This window comes from Corapipo altera, unplaced genomic scaffold (genome assembly GCF_003945725.1).
Source record: "Corapipo altera isolate COAL_440 unplaced genomic scaffold, ASM394572v1 0, whole genome shotgun sequence".
Classification (NCBI taxonomy): Eukaryota; Metazoa; Chordata; class Aves; order Passeriformes; family Pipridae; genus Corapipo; species Corapipo altera.
In genome coordinates this window covers 176,663-189,574 of record NW_020884872.1, presented here as the reverse complement: position 1 = coordinate 189,574, position 12,912 = coordinate 176,663, and the positions used below count along the sequence as shown (strand labels likewise).

At 44.9% G+C, this 12,912-nt stretch overlaps 1 protein-coding gene across 2 annotated transcripts in view; it reads right to left on the bottom strand.

The window, feature by feature from the left end:
* Positions 1 to 316: 316 nt before the first annotated feature.
* Positions 317 to 12,912, bottom strand: part of IFNAR1 (interferon alpha and beta receptor subunit 1) — a 14,040-nt gene continuing 1,444 nt past the window's right edge. The window contains exons 2-10 of one of the 2 annotated variants that reach the window (XM_027645714.1): positions 12,290 to 12,474; positions 10,897 to 11,054; positions 8,990 to 9,137; positions 7,532 to 7,649; positions 5,843 to 6,042; positions 5,264 to 5,418; positions 4,314 to 4,467; positions 3,102 to 3,256; positions 317 to 2,004 (exon numbers count right to left, since the gene is read on the bottom strand). In XM_027645714.1, the coding sequence (XP_027501515.1) occupies positions 1,777 to 2,004; positions 3,102 to 3,256; positions 4,314 to 4,467; positions 5,264 to 5,418; positions 5,843 to 6,042; positions 7,532 to 7,649; positions 8,990 to 9,137; positions 10,897 to 11,054; positions 12,290 to 12,308 (1,335 nt within the window). In that variant the 5' untranslated portion in view covers positions 12,309 to 12,474 and the 3' untranslated portion in view covers positions 317 to 1,776. The remainder of the gene's footprint in view (positions 2,005 to 3,101; positions 3,257 to 4,313; positions 4,468 to 5,263; positions 5,419 to 5,842; positions 6,043 to 7,531; positions 7,650 to 8,989; positions 9,138 to 10,896; positions 11,055 to 12,289; positions 12,475 to 12,912) is intronic. The other variant, XM_027645721.1, reaches the window with a different exon arrangement.

Genomic DNA, 12,912 nt, shown 5'->3' with positions numbered 1-12,912 from the left:
TCTCTTTGGTTCTACGTTCCCAAGAAAAATGTGCATTGCCTGGAAATTATTCTGCCTATTTCAGAAACTTTTGGTTGCTTTGCTTTGAAATCTGACAGTGAAACTCTCCACATTAAATAGAATTTGTCCAAATCATGCAACACTCCCTACATTAATGTCTATAATATGATTTTCTGTGACATCATGTTCTATTATATCCTATAATATGATATTCTATGATATCCTCCACGTTGGGTTTTTCAGGAAGGACAACTGAGGACTCCTGGGAACTTCCACGGTGCAGCTTCGTCAAAAATACACGGAACCAAGAAAGGGATAAAGAAATAAATGTGCAAAATTTATTTTGTTCTTCAGTGAACACAAGGACATTAAATTCAGAAAGTTAGGCAACATCTTCGAAATTAAAAAAAAATATATATAAACACAAAGAATTCCTTGTCAGAATAAACAAAAGTCCACATGATGCTCAAACCCAGTTCAATCCAAAGCAATTTCTTCATAAAAAAATAAGCTACTTAAAAAAATTAATTCCAGCAGACAGTGGTATGTAAATTGAAATGTTATTGGAGCACATCCTGATCATTTGTACTTAAAAAAGTCTGTTGGTAAGACAAGACAGAGCTGGAAAAGCTCTGAGTGACAAACACCCTGATCACCCTTAAAAGGCATTTTCTGAATCACTTTGGCTCCTTCTAATCACAGAAATAAGTTACATCCTTTTTAGGAGATTTTTGTTCCTAAATGAAATCCATTTGGCAGTAAATATTTTGCACTTTTGGTTATGTAGGAATGGGGGGGGATACATAAATCAGGACTGTGCCTCCCACTGTGCCTCCTCATCTGCAGCCCCACACCAGGAGCTCCTGCACAGCACGGCCCTGGACCTTTGCTGGGGCTTTTATCCTGAATGCAGAACAACTGGACCCAGTCAAAGAGATTCTGCCAGGACATTTCCCTTCATAGCCCAGGGAAGCTCCTCTCTGCCTCTCCCATCCCTATCCCTGCCCGGGTGACCGTGTGTGGGATTAGCACACAGAGGGAATCACGGAATCCCAGACCAGCCTGGGCTGGGAGGGACCTTAAAGCCCATCCAGCCCCACCTCCTGCCATGGGCTGGGACACCTTCCACTAGCCCAGGTGGCTCAGAGCAACATCCCACCTGGCCCTGGGCACTTCCAGGAATGGGGAGCAGGATACACGAACAAGGAAGTGGGAATTCCACACGGAGCCTCAGAAGCCCCTGACTAACATGACCCTTGGTCTCTTGGCACTTCGTTCTGGACCTGCTGAACCAACAAGCACTGCCCCTGAGGGGATGGAAGGGAATGTCCAAGAAGTCCTTAGGATTGTATCCAGCATGGATTTCCTCCTGCCCCTGTAAACATTGGGAGAGCCAACGCCGGGAGCGACGGCGATGGCCCAGCACGCGCCGGGCTCAACACAACCCTCTGTGAGAGAGAGAGAGAGAGAGACACAAACCCTCCTGTGGGACACGAGGACTCTGCCGATCATCAGCTTCAAGTACAGAGAGTGTCCAGACCTGCTGCTCCTCAGGCAGAAGGTCGATGTTTCCCCACGTGGTGACACATCAGTGCAAGGAACGACGAGTCCATCGCGTGGCTCGCGGTGATTTCCAACCAACCAACAAAGTGCAGATCTGGAAACCCAAAGGCAACGAGCCCCAAAGTCACAGTGTCTTCCTCAGGCCGTGACTCCCATCACGAAGAGGTTTTATCAAAGTGCCAGCCCCACTGATGAATTTTATTCTCCTCACAGTTATACTATTTCCTTTTCCAGAGTTTCAGCCGAGCCTTTGCTCCCTGAGGTGTTGTCGTCGTTGGAGTAATTCCCTGAGTCCCGACTGCTCTGTTTGGAATGTTTGTAGTCTCTGCAATCGATCTGATTTCCTTCATATGTGATCATAGAGTCAATTATAGAATAATTCTCTACTGGTTCTTCTGGAGTTGGCAGATAAGGGCTGGTGCAGAGCTGTCCTCCAAACCCCTGAGAAAAGAGAAGGAGAAAAGGGAGGGATGAACATTCACACACAATATTTATGTAATGGTTTAAATAATTTAAATAATGATTCTGCTTAACACCACAGCTGTACAGATCTGGTTTATCGGATTCTTTACTGTGAGGGTGGTGACTAGGAAGGAATTCCTGGCTGGGAGGGTGGGGAGGCCCTGGCCCAGGTTGCCCAGAGAAGCTGTGGCTGCCCCTGGATCCCTGGAAGTGTCCAAGGCCAGGTTGGATGGGGCTTGGAGCAACCTGGGTTGGTGGAAGGTGTCCCTGCCCATGGCAGGGGGTGGGAATTAGATGAGCTTCAAGGTCCCTTCCAACCCAAACCAGTCTGGGATTCTGTGATCATGCTGAGTAGTATCATGGTTTTCTGCCTCAAACAGGCCATTTGTTACCCAAGTTCAACAACTCAAAATTAGGATGAAGTTTAGTTCACAGAATCCTGGGATCCCGGGGGTTGGAAAAGCCCTCCCAGCCCATGGATCCCCCTGTGCCCCATCCCCACCTTGTCCCCCAGCCCAGAGCACTGAGTGCCATGGCCAGGCCTTCCTGGGACACCTCCAGGGCTGGGCACTCCAAACCTCCCTGGGCAGCCCCTGCCAAGGCCTCACCACCCTTTCCAGCAGCAAATTCCTCCTCCTGTCCAACCTGAGCCTCCCCTGGCACAGCTGGAGGCCATTCCCTCTCCTCCTGTCCCTTGTTCCCTGGCAGCAGAGCCCAGCCCCCACCTCACCATCCCATTCACACAGTCAAACACTAAACAACTCAAACATTAACCATATCTCATTTGCTATCCTCATAGGTGCCAATCACCCATAGAATTGCAATATTTCATGGATTAGAGCCTCAAGAGGCCACACAAGAACTGAAGGAAAATCTGGAAGCTGGAGGTGGAAACTGGAGACAAGCCCTGCCTTTGTGGAGAACCATTGCCAAAACCTCTACGGTTCATCCTGGTGTTCCCATAAGATCCCAGGTGTTCCCATAAGACCAGGATAACAGAGAAACATCTGTCCACAACATTTCTGGTTCCTTTTCCCGAGAATAATCTGTTCCATGGAAGAGGAGTGTGAGCTCACCTCGATGTTCAGAGGAGGTTGGCAGGATGGGAAGAACACGTACTTGATCTTGCTGTAGGCTTGGTAGAGCACAAACACCAGGGGCAGGGCCACGAGCAGGACAGCAAACAGGGCAGCCAGGAACGTGGCTAAAATGATCAGAGGGAAAGCTTTTGCTAAAAAGAGGAATAAAAACCATTCAGTCCAGGTATTCATAACCACCAAGGGTTAAAGAACAGATCAGCTCCAAACCTGCTGCAGGATTATCACAATAATTCTGCATTTCTACAGTGCTGCACCAGCCATGGTGATCATGGAAAACTGATGCTATTCCAATACCCTAGAGAATCTTACTGAAAAGAATTATCAAATACAAGAACACAGAACAATCAAGGTTGGATGGGCTTTAAGGTCCTTCCAACCCAAACCATTCTGTGATTCTCTGACTCTCTGTAATAAACCTAAGCACATTTGAACATACTAAAATTAACAGATACCGGGAGACACTCCACAAATAACCAGAATTATAGACAATCAGGTCTCTTTTTGTGACCAAAGAATGAAAGATTTCCACACTGGGATGTAAGAACATGTGGGAAAGGCAGGGCATGATCTGCCCTGAATGTACTGCTTGAGCTTAAATAAGCTCATTAAAATAGAAGGATATGGGAAGACTAATAACTAGCAAAATAGATTAAAGAATTTATCTAATGAAGGTAAAAAAAAGTAACATCTGGGTTGTTTAAGGCTTGATAAAGACAAAGGCTTATGATGTGCTGGAGCATCACTGTTATTACATTTTCTTAAACAGTTTGGGATATGTAGCAATTTTTCTAGTGTTAATAAAATTTAATTTGGCCAATTATCTTCACCATAAAAACTTGCTCTTCTGTTCTAAGGGAGTGTTAATCCATCCAGCCTCACTTGGCACCAAGGTGAGCTCTGGGCTCCAATGGGCTGGATGATTTGTCTCCTCACACTGCAGCACAGCATCTGCTAAAACTGAATTCATTCACAGGAGAACTGTGAACATTCCAAGAATAAAATATTCCCGGAAACACGGCATTTAGTGATTCCTAAAAACATCTTACAAGCACTGGGAATTCAAGCTCTCTGCCCAGCGAGGTGTCAGCTCTTCCTGCCCAGAGTTTTTAACTCGTGGGAGCTGCAAAGGCCCGTGAAGGGTCAGCAATCCCACTTGCAGAGGTGGATCAATTCCCAAGCTTCCCCTACCTCCAGGGGTCTGGATGCACTCCTCCTGGCTGTAAACACTGCTCTTGTTGTAAGGTTCTGAGAAGGCCTGGGCTTTGACACAGTACAAGGTCTCAGGCGCCAGGTCAGGGATCGTCGCTACCGTTTGTTTTGTCTCCTTCACTTTGGCCTCCTCCTGAAAAGCCAAAAATGGGAGGATAAGGTGCACGTGAACAGCACAAGAATCACTCAGACAGGTGAGAATTATGATGAAGAAGTCATTCTGCACAATGCTGTTGCAACCACAGAACCCCAGAACCATCAAGGCTGGAAGAGACCTTCGGGCTCACCCAGTCCCGCTGTCTCCCAGCACCCCTGAACCATGTCCCCAGGGGCCACACCCCGGTGCCTCTGGGACACTGGTGACTCCAGCACCTCCCTGGGCACTCAGATTAAAGCAAATAAAAGGAACCACCCAATTATGTCCCAAGGAAAAATCAGGAAACACTCGCGGGCAAGAACCAACTGCTTCCACCACTGTGGAACTTCACAGCTCCGAGCTCTGTGCAACAGGAAACTCCTTCCTGCTGCAGTTGGTTTCCTTCTCTTCCTCCAACTTTTAGCCATTACTGTAAAATATTTTACTGTAAGAAGTATTTAAATATGGAAAGACCCATTAAACTGTGAGCTAAAAGCACACAGGACTTTGTTGTTTCATGATAAACAGAGCTTTTACCTCCCAGCTTACATTAAACACGGTCCCATCCATGGAAAGAGATTAAAATCTCACCCACCGTGTGATAAAATCATCTTGATCAGATTTTTAAAAGAATCTTTCAGAAAAAAAACCCAACAAATTGTCTTTTTTTCAGACTGATACATCATATCTGTGCCTCTCTTGAAAAGAAACTTCTTGAGGGGAACTGAGACTCTGGATTTAAGTCATAAACACTTATTATGGCTGTGCAGAAAATCTGTCAACCAGTTCAAACCTCATCATTTGATGAATTCCTCCAGTACAGAATCCGGTAGGACAGGACATAATTGTTCCTCATGACTTCACCCTCAGGTCCTCCTGGAGGAGAAATCTGGATGTGGAGCAAAGTATCACTGATGTCCAGCTTTACCCCAGGAGGGCCAATTTCATCTTAAAAAACAAAAACAAGATTAAAAACACAACTTTAAAAATACTGCAGAAAATACTGCCACTGAAACCTCTGATAATTTTTAAGAAACACATATTTAAAAGTCCAACTTCACACCTTTACCCAGAATCTCAAGTCCTGAGAAATATTTTGATTATTTTTCCATCCGGGCTGGGCGGCACTTCCAGGGATCCAGGGGCAGCCACAGCTGCTCTGGGCAACCTGTGCAGGGCCTCCCCACCCTCCCAGGGAAGGATTCCTTCCCAATATCCCATCCATCCCTGCCCTCTGGCAGTGGGAAGCCGTTCCCTGCGTCCTGCCCCTCCACCCCTCGCCCCCAGCCCCTCTCCATCCCCCTGGGAGTCAACAGTGGCACTGGGGGCCAGTTGTTGAGAAAGGAAAATTTCAGCAAACACGTTTCCTTACTTGTTTTCAGAGGATCTACTCTGACTTCACTGGACAGACAGGATTTGTTGTGTCCCCCCCTGGCCTGCACTCGGAGGTAGTAGAAGCCGGTGGTGGTGATGGCAGAGGAGACGTTGCACCGGGTGCCAGTGACATTCCCACAGCCAGGGACACCGACCCACTTCCCAGAGTAATCCTCATTGAGCCTCTTCAGGTACCCACTGCAAGACAGAATTCAGCAATTTTTAGTATGAGGCCCTTGAAGTCTCGGGAACAAAAAGCAGATTTGTTTGTGCCACAGGGGCTGTTCTGGCTCTGGAAGGGGGGGCTCCTGCTGAGGGAAAAACATCCTGACCAGGAGACATTTGTGACTCAAGGGAGAGGAGAGGGGCAGGAGGTACAAATCAGTGCTTTAATCGAGCCTCGAGGGAAATTATACACTGTTACTGGTGGTATATTTACTGTAAATGTTATTTACAAGTTTCTTAAAATCCAAATTAAAATTTCGCGCGTTCTACGGAGCCGATTGTTTTTCTGGTGAGCCAAAAGAATTCCAAAAGGATTCCTGAGGGATGTCCCCTCTTCACTGAGGTACCAACCACAGTATCTGTGGGACAACTGGAGATCAGGACACAGGTTTACAGACCCGTGTCTTGACAGGGTGGGTTTTGCTGTGACACAATGGTTTTTATGTGATATTATGGTTTTTATGTGATACATTTTTTTAATGTGATACAATTTTTTAATGTGATGTTATAGTTTTCATGTGATACCTTTTTTTGCTGTGATACACTGGTTTTTGATGTGATATCATGGTTTTCATGTGATACCTTTTTCTGACATGACATGTTTTTTTTGTTATGTGATACAATTCTGGTTTTACATGACACAGGATTTTTTAACGTGATACCAATTATTTTGTGATATGATCTTTTTTAATAGAATACAGTTTTTTATGGGATACAATGTTTTTTTTATGTGATAAGATTTTTTTTTAATGTGACATGACTTTTTCTAATGTGATACCATTTTTTTGCTGTGATAGGATCTTTTTTAAAGTGATACAATATTTTTCAGATATTTACAGGATCTTTTTTAAAGTGATACAATATTTTTCAGATATTTACAGGATCTTTTTTAAAGTGATACAATATTTTTCAGATATCTATAGGATCTTTTTTAAAGTGATACAATATTTTTCAGATATTTATAGGATCTTTTTTAAAGTGATACAATATTTTTCGGATGTGATACTTTTTTTTTTTAACCTGATATGATTTTTTTGATGTGACACAATGTTTTTTTGATGTGCTAGGACAGATTTTTTTCCATGCTTGGATCTGACCAGAAGAAATCAAATCTGTTTGACAACTGAAACCTCAAGCACCTGCATTTTTTCCCTTCTAGTCATCGAATTTTTTCACACTCAAAAAGCTACAAACCTACGAAGCAAAGCTTCCCAGCTTTTAAAAGTGTTATTTTAGCATTTAGAAGTCCCTTCCCTCAGGTATTAAACACAAGTAAAATCATCCCAGTGCCCTGAAATTCCAGGATAAGATATTGTGGAATCCTTTTAACAGATGAACGTTCCAATTACTGCATTAGTACACTAAATATTTCATTTTAATTTCCAGAAAGCACTGGTAAAACAAAATAAATGGCATTTCAAAGGACAAAACCTGCCCACTGAGATGGAAATTCTGGACTCACATGAGGTACTGGACGTTGTAGCTCACGGGTTGTTTATACTGATTATCCCAGTGTAGGTAAAATTCCATATTCAAACCAAGGACTCTCAGATTTGTTGCACAGAGAAGGTCGTTCACTGCTCAGAATGAAAAGGAAACTCAAAATTAGCCAAAAAAATTGATATTATAGACAGATTTCTCACTGAATGGACACTTCTCATGGTACATTTTCAATAAGGAAAATATAAAGATTATCTGTTCATTCTAAAGGCTGCAAATCAAAGTCAGGGTGTTGTACTAAGCGTTTAATAAAAAAAATCAATTCAGAAAAAATTCAACTACAGAAACACTGAGATGAGCAGCAATAAACTGTTTTGGCAATAAATCAAGGGGAAAAATGTGTAAAATACACTTGTATTTATTACACAGTCCAATATTTTAATTTTAATACTTTATTAAAACATACACATGTCAATCATTTAAATATTTATTATAATACATGTGTACTAATTTAATATTTTATTAAAAGGCACGTGCATTAATTATTTTAGTATTTCATTAAAATGCACATGTATTATTTAGTATATTTTTTATTTCGTACATGGAAATTACTTTATACAAAAATACTATCTATTAATTACTCCAACTAATTTTGATTTTGATGCACCATCCACCAAATATTTTTGATGTCCCATCCAGGTCTGACCTATATCTGACTTTCCTGAAGTTATTTTTTTCCTGAAAGAAACATTTAGAAGTACCTAAACTGACACCTGAGAGCACATAAAAGAATTTAAATTTAGACATGCAAACCAAGCAACTGGTGGCCAACTGCCACTGTGCCTTTTTCCAGAACCAGGAGCAATCAATTCCCCAAGGATTTTACGTAAAACCAGGATTTTTTAAGCTTAGTCCAACTTTCTGTGCATTTATTTACTGCCAAGTGCACAAAAGGCTCTTCTTTTGCCTCCAAAACATCCCTTTCCTCCTGATTCAAAGCCACTAATTGAAAACACAGAGAGTTTTCCAAAAATGCAGAAAGTAGCTTTTGCACTCCAAATTAATTAATCAGGCAACAATAATTTGCCTGGTGGCAAAACCACTTTTTGTACAATCAAAACTCCACTATTGCCATATTTCATGTTGACTGAGAAAAATAAATGTCACGTGTTATACATATTTTTTTACACCAAAATGAGGAGGAACTTGGCACTTCTGCCTATTTCTGTACTCCAAATTAATGGGCAAAATTTGCTTCGTGGCAAAACCCCTTTTTGTACAATTAAAACTCTGCTACTGCAATATCTTAGGCTGACTGAGAAAACAAATGTAAATAACTGTTCTATGTTATATCTGTTTTTTTTACACCAAAATGAGGAGGAACTTGGCAACTCTGCACATTTTTGTTGCTTTAGACCGACCCACTTTGTGACAGTTTAAACTCTACCACAATTTGCAGACAAACTGATTTTCCTCTCACCTTTCTGGGTGGTTTTCACGCAGCGAACGGGGCTGAACAGCCCTTCTTTGCCCTCTGTAGGAAGATTTGCTTGAACCTTAAAACAGTAAGTTGTGTCTGGTGCAAGATCATCAACGGTGTCAACGGGAAAAATATTTTTACTTCTGGGCTGGAAGAAACAACCACAAAGAGCCTTTGAAGGGATTGTCCCTCCCCAGGAGCTGGGTTTGGAAAGGATCATTTTTCCTCCCAGGGTTTCAGCCCATTTACAGAAAAGACCCCCAAAAAAGCTAAAATAGAGGAAAAAAAGGGCAATATTTGAGGTGGATGAGCGCTGAAGGGAAGTTTCCAATTAATGTGACTCGGAGGAAGGAACATTTTGTGCTCCTCTGCCACGTGAAGGTGGGGTGGGATCGTGGCCTCTGCTCGACGTGACACAGAACTCACCCCACAGATACTGCAAACAAAACAGAACACTTCATCCCTCACCCCAAACACTTCCCCTCTCCCTCTGCCACCTCCCTGCTTTTGCTTTCCCAGACTTTGTGGCGACCGACCTTGGAACAGGACGTGTCAGGACAAGTGACTTCCCCCTCTGATGTGCAACCAGAGACACACCAGGGATGGAGGAGCCCTTTGGGATCCCCCAGAACCACCACAGTCACCCTGAGCCACGGCCCCAAGGGCCACATCCAGACACCTCTGGGACACCTCCAGGGCTGGGCACTCCAAACCTCCCTGGGCAGCCCCTGCCAAGGCCTCACCACCCTTTCCAGCAGCAAATTCCTCCTCCTGTCCAACCTGAGCCTCCCCTGGCACAGCTGGAGGCCGTTCCCTCTCCTCCTGTCCCTTGTTCCTGGCAGCAGAGCCCGACCCCCCCAGTCTACCCCCTCCTGTCAGGGGGTTGCAGAGCCAGAAGGTCTCCCCTGAGCCTCCTTTGCTCCAGGCTGAGCCCCCCCAGCTCCCTCAGCCCCTCCTGCTGCTCCAGCCCCTTCCCCATCTCAGTTCCCTTCCCTGCACACGCTCCAGCCCTTCCATGTCCTTACTGTGTAATGATTGTGACCTGAGCTTCCAAAAGAACAGACAGCTCTTCAATTCCTACCCTAATTTACCTGACACCCATTTCCCTAAAAAAATGAGGGGCTGTTTCCACCCCAATCTTTGCAGAAGGGCCCCGTCTGCTGTGGCTTGGAAATGTTCACAAGGACAAGACCTGAAAAGACACAGGGAATGGCTTCCCAGTGCCAGAGGGCAGGGTTAGATGGGATATTGGGAAGGAATTCCTGGCTGGGAGGGTGGGGAGGCCCTGGCCCAGGTTGCCCAGAGAAACTGTGGCTGCCCCTGGATCCCTGGAAGTGTCCAAGGCCAGGATGGATGGGGCTTGGAGCAACCTGGGCTGGTGGAAGGTGTCCCTGCCCATGGCAGGGGTGGCACTGGATGGGCTTTGAGGTTCCTCCCAACCCAAACCTTCTGTGATTCATGAACTCCAGCCCACGGCCCAGGGCAGGGCACTGAGGGCTGTCCTGAAGCTCCTCTGTCTCAGCAAGACCAGCTCAGACTCTGCCCTCTCCCCTCCCTCACATCTGTCCCTCCCTGTAAAACCTTCTTCCCTCTCCCTGGAATTCCTCCCCCTCCCCATTCCTGCTGCCCAAGGGTGGCCTCTGCCCCAACACACCTGAGCTGCTTTCACTTTCTTCTTCTTGCACTGGGAAGTGGCTCCAGCGTTTAACAGACACAAAAACTCTCAGCACAAAATATCTAAACTAATCCTAGAGCAAAAACAAAAACACCCCAACAAAACACCTCCCCCAACTTTAAAACTGCATATGAACAGGTGCAGACTCAAACAATTGCATTTTAGAGCACGATTAAATTCCATCTCTTACAGTTCTGGTAACGCTAAATGTTTTAAAAAAATGTGATCGTACCTGAGAATTTGATGAATTTTCCCAGAAAATGAGATTATATTTAAAGCTTAGATCATTTAGCCACATTTTTTTGGCCTGATTTGCTTCTGGAGGAGAAATCTTAATTTTTATGTCTCCATTTGTGGGCTGCAACTCCATTCCTGGTGGACCAATCTGAGCTGTAAATATGGAAAGAAAAACAAAGTTAAGCACAACTACCTGGAGCAAAAACATCCCAAAAGCAGCTGACATCAATAAACCCACAGTACCTGCCTAGAGAATCTTATTTTTGATTCTTTTGAGGCAGTAACAAGATCACAGTGATCACCTACAGGGTCTCAGTTTTCATGGCTCTCAGGCAGTTTCTAATAGAAATCCAAACTAACAACCAACCACCACGTCCTGGTTCTAAAAGCAGCTAAAATGAAACATTAGCAGCAAATGTTTTCCAAAATCTGCTGTAAAAATCAGTAAAAGTTATTCTAAAAAAGGCAAGAAATGTAGCTCAGACCAATAAATCCAACACTGAGGGAAGGCTTCAGTACCACACTGTAACTGCTGAAAGGTCACAAAGTCAGGAGGAAATTTCCAGGAGAAAGGAGCTTGGAGCAACCTGGGCTGGTGGAAGGTGTCCCTGCCATGGCAGGGGTAGAACTGGATGGGCTTTAAGTTCCTTCCCAGTCTGGGATTCTACGAAACCAGCATCACTTACAATATTCTCCCTTCCCAGGAAAGACAGAATTGCACCTTCCATGACTTGTGTTATGTTCCAGCTGAGGAAACCACCACATCCTGCTGTCACAGGCAGTGGGAACCACACATTTGTTCCAGAATCCCAGACTGGTTTGGGTTGAGAGGAACCATAAAGCCCATCCAGTGTCACCCCTGCCATGGGCAGGGACACCTCCCACCAGCCCAGGTTGCTCCAACCTGGCCTTGGACACTTCCAGGGATCCAGGGGCAGCCACAGCTTCTCTGGCCAACCTGGGCCAGGGCCTCCCCACCCTCCCAGCCAGGAATTCCTTCCCAATATCCCATCTATCCCTGTCCTCTGGCAGTTTGAAGCCATTCCCCCTTGTCCTGTCCCTCCAGCTCTTGTCCATAGTCTCTCTCCATCTTTCCTGTAGCTCCTTCAGGTCCTGCAAGGCCACAATCAGTTCCCCCCAAAGCTTCTCTTCTCCAGGCTGAACAATCCCAGCTCTCCCAGCCTTTCCTCCCAGCAGAGCTGCTCCAGCCCTGGGATCCTCTTGGGGCCTGCTCTGGACTCTCTCCAGCAGCTCCATGTCCTTGCTGTGCTGTTCCCCAGGGCTGGAGCAGCTCTGCAGGGGGGTCTCAGAGGGGCACAGTCCCCCCCTGTCCCTGATGTATAAAGGACACTGAACTGCAAACCCCAAACCCAGCACTGGGCTCGTACCTTCGTGGTCTGGAACCATCTCCAGGACCCTGGACCAGGGTGACACTTGTTCCCCTCTCTGAGCCCTCACCTTCACCAGGTGAGTGTCATAGTACTCAGTGATGGCTGAGGAGAAGTCACACTCTGGGCCAGAGACATTTCGACACCCAGGCAGCTCCTGCCACCCTGTTCCACTGCCCTCTGACCTGCAAGAGAGGAAACAGCCCCAAATCAACACCAACCCACAATTTAAACCTTGGCACTATTTTTCTTTTCTTCCTTATCTCTTTTTTTTTCTCTTCTTAACCTCTTTTTTTTTCCTCTTCTTCTTAATCTCTTATTTTTTCTCTTCTTCTTAATCTCTTATTTTTTCTCTTCTTCTAGTAACAACACCCCACTAATGGTGTTCTATCCCCAGCACCAGTGTAATCAGTGTCACCTCCTCAGGAATTCTCCTGGAATTCACATTACCATTTCATTAATTCATTTAAACTATTAATTTATTGGTTAACAATCAGCCTGCAAAGTCTGACAGCACTTTGCTTTATGAAGACACAGGGTCAGAAAACACCACCAAAGAACCGCCAAATTATAGAATTATATCAGAATTTTTACAGAATTATTTATCCAAATTATAGACTTAT